Consider the following 11,450-nt stretch of genomic DNA (forward strand, 5'->3'; position numbering starts at 1 on the left):
TTTTCAAAACCACATTGCTTAGGGACGATTTTCCATCAAAAATACCATTCAACAACATCAGAATTTCAAAATAACTTGTACCAATACATCAAACATTCAAAGATTTTGAGTCAAAAACCTTCATAACTACTTTTACCCAAAAATCTGATATATTGCATTCAAATCTTTCAAAACTCAATAAACATGAACCGAACACCTCAGGAATTCTTCACGTATCACAATCAAGCAACATACTCATAAAATTTTCAAAAATCATTCATAGATCAACAATCAACACCTAGGGTTTTATCTTGAAAATATCTATATTCTTGAATGGGTTTAAAAACAGTAAAAACTTGCCTGAATCGTCTGATTGAGATTAACCTTGACGACGGAACGATCGAGCCTTGAGAAGTGGAAGAACCCTAGCCTGAAGATTGCCGTGTTCGAGAGAGATTTTTGAGAACAAAAAAGTGAGCGTTCAAAATGAGTGTTCAGAAATAAATTCTGAACGCTTTTTTTTTTTGTGACTAATGGGCTCCAACACGGCCCATTAGTTACTCTTAAAATCCTTTAAAATTTTTTACTCTCCCACTTAAATAAAAATACACTGCATCCCTTTAAACTTAATTTAAAATATTTTTCTTAACTCGTTTCAAGGCTAGACTCGTTCTTGCGACCCAAGATTAATTCCAACATGAAAACTTTAAAATCATACATATGCTTACAATTTTAGGCATTTAAATTAATCACATAATTAAACATAACAATTAAACATTCTAAATAACATGCATTAAATCATATAATTTAATCAATTAACCGTGATTAAGCTAGTGGACTTTTTGGACCTTACAACTCTACCCTCCTTAAAAGAATTTCGTCCTCAAAATTTGGCTTACCAAACAGTTCAGGATAGCGTGCTCGCATATCCTGCTCGGTTTCCCAGGTAGCTTCCTCAACCAACTGGTTGCGCCATAAGACTTTCACCATTGGAATCTCTCTGTTTCTCAACCTACGAACTTGTCTGTCTAAGATTTGAACATGCATCTCCTCGTAGGACAAGTCTGGCGTCCAATCCACTAGCTCATGACGGATAACATGAGAAGGATTTGCCACATACTTCCTTAGCATGGAGATATGGAAGACATTGTGAACACCCTCCAAGTTGGGTGGTAGTGCCACTCGGTAAGCTCGAGCCCCAACCTTTTCTAGGATCTCAAAAGGTCCTATATATCTTGTACTCAATTTACCCTTTTTTCCGAATCTCATAACACCTTTCCATGGTGACACCTTTAAAAATACATGGTCACCTACTTCAAACTCCAAATCTCTACGTCGCTGGTCGGCGTAACTTTTCTGTCAACTTTGAGCTGTCAACATTCTGTCTCTGATCTTGGCTATCACATCTACTGTTTGGGTCACTATTTCCGGTCCCAAAATAGCTCTCTCTCCAACTTCATCCCAGTGTAGGGGAGTTCTACACCTTCTTCCATACAATTCCTCATAAGGAGCCATGCCAATAGTTGCTTGATAACTAGTGTTGTAAGTAAACTCCACTAAAGGCAATTTAGATTCCCAATTACCTCCAAAGTCGATCATATAAGCTCTCAACATGTCTTCGAGTATTTGGATCACTCGTTCTGACTGACCATCTGTCTGAGGGTGGAAAGCTGTACTGAAAGCTAGCTTCGTTCCCAATCCTCTATGTAAAATTCCCCAAAAGTTTGAAGTGAATTTAGGGTCTCTGTCAGATACTATCCCCGCTGGTACTCCATGCAATCTGACAATTTCTCGAATTTACAGCTCTGCATACTGATTCATCGAGAAGTTATTCCTGACTGGAATAAAGTGAGCTGACTTAGTTAACCTGTCAACTATCACCCAAATCGAGTTCATCCTTCGCGTTGAAACTGGCAATCCTACCACGAAATCCATGGTGACATCTTCCCACTTCCATGTGGGTATTGGCAATGGTTTCAGGAGTCCTGCCGGTCTCTGATGCTCGATCTTCACCTGCTGGAAAGTCAAACATTCATTCACAAATTTAACAACATCCCTCTTCATTCCTGGCCACCAATATAAGGATTGCAGATCCTTATACATTTTCGTACTTCCTGGATGAATGGAATATGGAACAGTATGGACTTCAGTCATCACTTCAACTCTCAGTGAGTCTACTGCTGGCACCCACATTCTATCTCGGTGATGAAAAATTCCATCTTTGACAGTGTATAATGTACCACCCTTAGCTTCATCTTTGTTCCTCCACAATGTCAACTGTTCATCAGAATCTTGGCCTGCACGAATTCTCTCAAGCAAACTAGGTACTACTGTTAAGGCTGCTAGAGTGCATACCTCCATTGGTTCGAATACCTCCAACCTCATCCGTTCAATTTCAGCAATCAATTCCTGCTGGACTGTCAATTGGTTCAATGTCGCAGACTTGCGACTCAATGCATCTGCTACAACATTAGCCTTACCCGGATGATAGCTAATGTCACAGTCGTAGTCCTTCACCAATTCCAGCCATTGCCTCTGCCTCATATTCAACTCCTTCTGAGTGAAGAAATATTTTAGACTTTTGTGATCAGTGAAAATCTAACATCTTTTGCCGTACAAGTAGTGTCTCCAAAGCTTCGAAGCAAAAACCACTGTCGCCAATTCAAGATCATGAGTCGGGTAGTTCCTCTCATGAACCTTCAGCTGTCGAGATGCATATGCTATTAATTTATTATCGTGCATCAAAATAGCTCCTAATCCACTCTTAGAAGCATCGGTATAAACCACAAAACGACCCGTGCCTTCGGGAATTGCTGGCACTGGCGCTGACATCAGTCTTTCTTTCAATTCGGAAAAGCTCTTCTCACATTGATCTGACCACACAAACTTCACACCTTTTCGAGTTAAGGAAGTCAGTGGTAGAGCTATCTTAGAGAAGTCTTGAATAAATCTCCTGTAGTAGCCTGCTAAACCCAAGAAACTTCGTATTTTTGTAGCATTCTTCGGAGCAACTCAATTCCGAACCGCTTCCACCTTAGACAGATCGACCTCAATCCCTTTAGCTAAAACTATATGACCCAAAAATGAAATCTGCTCCAGCCAAAATTCACACTTACTGAATTTAGCACACAACTGCTTTTCTTTCAAAATCTGCAACACTGTATTCAAGTGCTGATGATGTTCCTCCCTACTGCGAGAATAGATCAATATGTCATCTATGAAGACTATGACAAACTGATCCAAGAAAGGTTGAAACACCCTGTTCATCAAATCCATGAACACAGCTGGTGCATTGGTCAACCCAAACGGCATTACCAAGAACTCGTAGTGGCCATAACGAGTCCTGAATGCTGTCTTCTGCACATCTGCATCTTTTACCTTCAGCTGATGGTAACCTGATTGTAGATCGATTTTTGAGAACACCTCTGCCCCTTGCAATTGGTCGAACAAGTCGTCTATTCTGGGCAAGGGATATCTGTTCTTCACTGTTACTCTTTTTTCTTGACGAACAACACCGGTGCACCCCAAGGCGATACACTCGGTCTGATGAACCCCTTATCTAGCAAGTCTTGCAACTGATCCTTTAATTCTTTCATCTTGGTCGGTGCCAATCTGTACGGTGCCTTAGAAGCTGGCTTAGTTTCAGGCAACAATTCTATCCCAAATTCGACTTTCCTGACTGGAGGCAATCCTGCAACATCATCGGGAAAGACTTCCGGAAAATCTTTCACTACCTCCACTTCCTCAAGTTTCGGTCGCTGTACCTCCAGATCACCAATTAGACTCGCAAGAAATCCTGTACACCCATTACTCAATAATTGCCAGGCTGTTCCTGCAGAAATCATACCTGGTGCGCTCTTCTTAGACGTAGTGCGGAACACCAACGATTTCCAGTTCTGATCTTTCATAGAGACAGTTTTTCGTTTGCAGTCAATAATAGCCTTATGCCGAGTCAACCAGTCCATCCCAAAATTGCATCGAAATCCACCATTTTCAAAACAATAAAATCTGCACACAAAACTAGACTCTGCATCTGAACCTTGCAATTTTTTACCACACTACTACTTTTCAGTTCTTCTCCTGAGGGTAACGACACACAAAATTCCGAAATAGATTCATCTGGCAAGACCCTCAATTTCATCATAAAACTAACAGACATAAAAGAGTGCGTAGCTCCTGTATCTATCAACATGAATGCAGGTAAATCAGCAATATGAATCATACCTGAGACAATTGCAGAATTTGGGTCAACCTGATCGTGAATCATAGCAAACACTCTTCCCTTGACAGGCTCCTTTGACTGCGGGCAGTTTTTGGCAAAATGCCCTGGCCTCTTGCAGAGAAAACAAGTATTGGTCCCAAGCATGCATTGACCGGAGTGTGATTTCCCACACTTCTGATAGATAGGTGCATTCGCCGGCCTTGGAGCATTGGCGTTCGGTTGATTCTGTCCCTGAGGTCGCGCCTGATTGGGGTTTTGGCGCTGCTGCTGTTGCGGTCTCCTTTGAGCTGGAGATTGATACGGCCTCTTCTGACTAGACCCTTTCTGTTCTCTTCCTTGGTAACTAATCCTCTTCGCTTGCGATTCTTTGAAAATATCATTCATATCTTTTTCTGACAACATAGCCTCATCCACTGCTGCTCGGTACGTTTGTGCCCCACTCAATCTGACATCTCGTCGAATAGTGGCATTCAGTCCCTCTGTGAAATGCTTCAACTCCTCTGCAGCATTGCCCGAAATCATGGGCACAAAGTACCTCCCTCTCTCAATCTTTTTCACATACTCGGCAATGGACATGCTCCCTTGGCAGAGCTCCAGAAATTCTCTAGCAAGTCTAGTCCTGGTGCTGATAGTGAAATATTTCCCATAGAACACATCTTTGAATCCATTCCAAGTCAACGTAGTCATATCCACAGCAGAACGGGCTCCCTGCCACCAAACCCGTGCATCATCACGGAACATAAAGATGGCACACCTCACACGGTCTGCATCAGTGAGCTGCATGTAGTCAAAAATAGTCTCCACTGACTGCACCCATTCCTCTGCTACAAGGGGATCAGCCCCTCCTTTGAACTCTTGTGGCCCTAGATCCTTAAACTGCTTAAAGATTGGATTAGTTAATAGCGGCTGATTGTTGTTCCGTCCTCCCTCTTGTGCTTGGATTAACTGTTGAATCCGTTCCCCTTGGGCTCTACTATGCTCTTGCAACAGCGTCGCCAACCCATCCAAAAACTGGTTGTTCTGATTGTCCTCAATGTTCGGATTCCTACGGCTAGCCATGATCCTGATGTCCATACAGTCCACATGCTTAATTACGTTATTTAAACATAACATCCTACTCAATAGGCATACCCTATAAATCAAAAACATTATCATGCATCTTAAACAATCCATAACATAAAACTTACAGACATGAAGACGAAGCATAGGGTCGTGACGAGAATGCATGTGTGCGACAAACCCAGAGCGAACTGCTCTGATACCAAGCTGTAACGTCCCAATTTCACAATCGAAACGTTACTCAAACATACATACTTAAATTTGGTAAAAATAAAAATTTTGCGGAAGCATCATCTTCTTTATTAAAAGGAGCATATAAAAATTTCACATAATAAAATAGTATCTAAAAATCTTTGCCAAACATGGCCAACAACTAAAGAAAATTAAACTTGTTTGCCTCTCATCAAATAAAAAAAATGTTTTTAAAACATCTCCCAAGCTAAAGCGTTCACACTCATGCATTGCCCGTTGGACCGACCCTGGCCTCTTCTTCATGCCCGGTCACATAATCATCAATATAAGCATCCACATCATCGTTACCTGCACCATTCAAGTATAGTGAGTCGAAAGACTTAGCAAGAACAGGCAGAAAAAAAAGGATTTCCTACTTTAAAAGAAAAACATTAACTTAAACTTTCATGCAATAAACATAACTTTGATGTAGCCATAACATAAAAATATTTGAGGTGATGAAGTATGAGTAGTGTGGTAACCGTCATAACGAGCCATTCATGGTTTTCTGTTGATCAACAAGCATATGACATTACGCCCGTAAACTTTCATTCATTGGATAGCCGCTTCGGCGCTCATCTCGAAGTGCATATCCCATATAACCATCCCGTGAGCCATGTTTGGATAGCCGCTCCAGAGCTCATCCCGAAGTGCATACCCCATATAATCACCACAAGACGCATAATTCATCAAAATATTTTTCATGTATCATATCATTCATCTTATCAAATCATATCATATCATTTTCATAAACCTCGTAACATGCTCATAAAATTTCTCGTGATGCTACATGCTTAAATTCCTTCAAAACATTTCATGAGAAATTAGCTTTCATGAGAAAATCACATAATCATGCAATACATAACTTGACCGATCCACGTGAGGCATTCCGTCCGTTTCGGACATTGAAAACTTTAACATTCTTCATGAACATTCTTAAAAATAATTAAAATACCTTAAAATATCAAAATCATGATTTTTAGGACTCAAAAACTCATAAAATGGGGTGGGAAAATCGAGCCTAAGGCGCTGCCACCGGCGCGGCCGCGCCGCTCGCTCGCAAAAGTGCGGGCGCTCGGAATGGGAGTGCTTCTTGGAAGCGCGGGCGTGCCTCCTGTGTGCAGACATGCGCGACTCAGGCGCGGGCAGCGCGAGCGCGCCGTCGCGACTCCTTTTTTCAAAAACTGATCTTTTCTGCACTTTTTCAAAACCACATTGCTTAGGGATGATTTTCCATCAAAAATACCATTCAACAACATCAAAATTTAAAAATAACTTGTACCAATACATCAAACATTCAAAGATTTTGAGTCAAAAACCTTCATAACTACTTTTACCCAAAAATCTGATATATTGCATTCAAATCTTTCAAATCTCAATAAACATGAACCGAACACCTCAGGAATGCTTCACGTATCACAATCAAGCAACATACTCATAAAATTTTCAAGAAACATTCATAGATCATCAATCAACACCTAGGGTTTTATCTTGAAAATATCTACATTCTTGAATGAGTTTAAAAATAGTAAAAACTTGCATGAATCGTCTGATTGGGATTAACCTGGACGACGGAATGATCGAGCCTTGAGAAGTGGAAGAACCCTAGCCTAAAGATCGCAGTGTTCAAGAGAGATTTTTGAGAACAGAAAAGTGAGCGTTCCAAATGAGTGTTCAGAAATAAATTCTGAACGCTTTTCTTTTGTGACTAATGGGCTCCAACACGGCCCATTAGTTACTCTTAAAATCCTTTAAAATTTTTTACTCTCCCACTTAAATAAAAATACACTGCATCCCTTTAAACTTAATTTAAAATATTTTTCTTAACTCGTTTCAAGGCTAGACTCGTTTTTGCGACCCAAGATTAATTCCAACATGAAAACTTTAAAATCATACATATGCTTACAATTTCATGCATTTAAATTAATCACATAATTAAACATAACAATTAAACATTCTAAATAACATGCATTAAATCATATAATTTAATCAATTAACCGTGATTAAGCTAGTGAACTTTTTGGACCTTACATACGTCGTAGACATAATACCACTAGACAACTACTCTCAACAGGATTTATCTCTATTGACTATGTAAAGTCAAAGGATAATATAGCGGATCCGTTAACCAAAGGGTTAAGCAGAGAGAGTTAGTTGCAAAATCGTAAAAAAGAATGGGACTGAAGCCTATAGAATAAATTGGTGCAAAAGAAAACTCAACCTACGCTAACTAGAGATCCCAAGAACTAGGTTCAATGGGACAACCTAATCGCACTAGTTTGGTAGATCACTGTGGGTGTTATCTCAGTCTATTCTTATTGCAAACAGTGAATGTTGAGGATAAACATATGGTTTTTAATGATTCTCATGGAATTCAACATAGAATCACCTGTGTGGGAGAGAAGTGGGCACACTTCGAAGAAATTGCAAGGATAAATTCTAGACCCTCTTATAGAACCAGACATGTGTTCATGGCCAAAACTAAGGATGGCAACGGGGCGGGTTTGGGCAAACCCAAGCCCCGCCCCGCCCCGCCCCGTGGACCTGGCAGGTCCAATCAAGGTTAGACCCGTTGGACCAGCCAAATTAAATATTATTAAATAAAAAAATTAAATAAGTTAAAAATTAATAAACCATCATTAAATTTATATTAATAATATTTAGGAAAAAAATATATTCCTACAAGTTAAAATATATCATTTTTTATTTAATTAATAATTAATAACAAAATAAAAATCATAATAATATATTTTCATATTAAAAATATCATAATATATTAAAATTATTTAAATCCAAAAATATTATAAAATCAAATTAGGGATAATTATATAATATAAATAATATAAATATATATTATTAATATATATACATGTATATTATATATTTATATTTAATTATATTTAATACATATTTTTGGCGGGGCGGGTCTGGAAAAACCCAGGACCCGTCCCGGACCCGCTTGGTCGGGTCTAAACCCGTCCTGCCGGGTCAGGTTCAATGCAGGGCCAGGTTTAGACCTGAACCATTGCCATCCTTAGCCAAAACGAACACAATCATGAGAACTGAATTGTATCAAGAAGAGTCCTGTGTGAAATATATTTTAATTTACACCAATAGCTGTACAGTTCAAAGACAATGCATCTACTATCAACCAGTGAATTATTCTACTTTCACAAGGGAAAACTCAAATGGTAATGCCTATCTATTCCATGTAGGATTCGACTGTTGAACTTTATCACGACTATCTTCGTTTACCTTTCAATTTCAATTCATGTGGCGGATTGTTGGACTTTAGACTTATTGTGGGCTTTCATGTGAATGAAAATTTAGACAAGTAATTGGGCTTGTTAAGTGGATGGTTAAGTAGGTAAATTGAGTGTCCCATGTATACAAATAAACATGGCATGAGTTAGTTTATATTGTGTTACATTTTATAAAGATACAAGAATTATTGGTCAAGAGGCACTCTCTCGCGCGCGCCTGCGCGGTTGGGGTTCAATTCAAGGGCCCAATTTGTAGTGACCCAAATCCTGAATTTATAATTAATTGGTGATTAATGTACTAATCATGTTAGAGTGAGTAAAACATGGCCAAGGAATTTTCTAATGGGTTTAATGTGTTGAAAAATGGATTCAGAACATTCGAAAATGACCCAAAGGGTCTCAAGACCTCGGGGAGATTGGATGATCCGAAGTGTACCAGCCAGGTGTACAAAGATGAGGTCATCAAGATGATGTCACGTGGCAAGATCAGACGATCCGCAGTGTTAGATCGGATCATCCAAAGTGCTGGCAGGACAGATGGCTTACATGCAGAGATCGGACGATCCGATGAGAGAGTTCGGACTATCCGAACTCCGGATATAAATAGAGGGTCTGAGAGCCTCATTTTGTGCACCTTCCAAACTTCTTCCTCTCTTGTTTATTAGGGTATTTAGGTGTTCTAGTCACCTAGGCAGGTCTGGGAGTTGGTGGATCGCCTTTGAGATAGTAGCGGAGCTGTTCCCAAGTAGCAGGGTAGTCGCCATCAGTGGGCTGACAACAGACGTAGGTATGGTCCGAGATCCATAAAAAATATTAGGGAGTATTAGCTTAGTCAAGGCTTTTAGGGCATTATTAGCGATGCATGGTTATATTAACTTGTAGGCTTGAAACCTAGAGTGGTGCTTCTAGGATTTTCTTAGTAAGGTACGTAAGTACTGACTGAGATTTCCAGCGGGTATGAATGCTTATGTGTTGCATTTATGTTTCATGATTGCATGATTACTACTTTGATATATTATGTTGCATATGCATAAATCATATTGACTAATTGTCTCTTTCGAGATAAGCCAGAGTTGTAGGGTGCTCAACCCTTGTTTGGACATTATGACACTAAAAGTCACTCCGATTGATGGGTAGCACAAACTCTAGTGATCCACGGAGATTTTAGATCCACGTCCAGTAAGAGTGAGTGGTTGGATCCAGTGGTTTGATTCCTTGAGGTTACAGCTCATGCCATAGGCGCCAGTCTGAGCAGATTTGATCAGTACATCCGAGATATGGATACCTGGAATTTCATTATGCATGCATCATGTTTGTATGTTTATCCGTACTAGCTAGCTTACTGAGCCTTATGCTCACGTCCATTGTTTTATGTGTTGTCTGGGCACCCCATTTGACGGGACAGTTCCAGGTAGTTCATCTAGAGACTTGGAGTAGTTGGGGACCAGGGCTTGACAATGGGATTATCTATTAGGTTATATTTTATTAAGTTTCATTCGACTGAGTAGTATTATTTGGATTTGTTTAACCGATTGTATTCTGCCGGTCCAGTATATATTTGATTTTCTGCAGTGTATCTCTGATTATGTTAATTGCATGCTTAATTAAGCTTTAATTTCTGATTAATAGGTGACCTGGGTAAGGGTCACTACACAATTTGCACTGGAAAAGACTTTACTTGTGTACAAGCATACAAGCGCTACTTGGGTGCGTCGAATGTCGGACCGATCAAGACAAAAATTGCCTATCTAGTGTTGGCCACCTTTTGCTATTTTCTTTTATTAATTTTTGAAATAATTTTATTATTTTCAAATGGATCTTTCTGGATGTGAACTTCCACCTGCCTGAATATTGGTGCTCCAACATGATTGATGATGCTCCATCTGGCTGACTGTTGGTGCTTCATCTGTCTGAACTTTGGCTTTTCGGATGGCAGCCTGTGATTGTCCATATGGAAGCTGGATGCCTATAAATAGAGGCAACTCTAGTACTTCAAACCATTTTATTCCACTCTATTTTCTGCAACTATTCCTGTTCAGTTCGTGGGATTCTGCCTGCATCGTGATACAGTTCAGGAACTTTCTCAGTTTGCTAGTGTAGTGCCTTCGTGCTACGTGTCTACAAGGTTTTCCCATTGTATCCTGGAAAATAGTCGTCTGCATTGTTCCTCGCAACACATACCGGAGGGGGCGAATCTGTTTTAAGGACACTATTTTGTGTAGGCCTTGGTTTGCTTGATCATTTGTTTATTACTGTTTATAATTTACACACTCGTTATACTGCTGCACTGTACTACGATCATTGTTTTATCTTAGTATATTGTTCTGTTATATTCGCGTTTTCAAGTTTAACATTTTGACTAACAATTTGATTGGGTAATTTTTGTGTATATCTGTATGCATCTTTTTATGAATTTGGTAACATTTTTCCTTTTTTGGGAGCTGCATTGTTCTAAGAGTTTTTATGAATAATTTTAAGGTAACTTGATTTGGACTTGAACTTGTTTTCAAAGCCTTGATGATTTTACTTCTCATAATGACTTTTGTCAGCCTAGCGAATAAAAATTAAAAAAGAGTTTGAGATATGAAATTTTGGGATGGGTTTAATATGCATTTTTGTCGGCCTGGGGAATAAAATCCATTGTAATTCTTAAGTTTAGAATTCAGTCCATATAGTTTTGGAATTTCTCTTCTCAA

At 39.4% G+C, this 11,450-nt stretch overlaps 1 protein-coding gene across 1 annotated transcript; it reads right to left on the reverse strand.

Moving 5' to 3' along the window:
- Nucleotides 1–3,931: 3,931 nt before the first annotated feature.
- LOC140889116 (uncharacterized) lies at nucleotides 3,932–5,260 on the reverse strand. The gene has a single exon (XM_073296825.1). It carries the CDS (start codon nucleotides 5,258–5,260, stop codon nucleotides 3,932–3,934), a length of 1,329 nt encoding a protein of 442 aa, XP_073152926.1.
- Nucleotides 5,261–11,450: the final 6,190 nt, after the last annotated feature.

Source organism: Henckelia pumila, chromosome 3 (genome assembly GCF_033568475.1).
Source record: "Henckelia pumila isolate YLH828 chromosome 3, ASM3356847v2, whole genome shotgun sequence".
Taxonomy (NCBI): Eukaryota; Viridiplantae; Streptophyta; class Magnoliopsida; order Lamiales; family Gesneriaceae; genus Henckelia; species Henckelia pumila.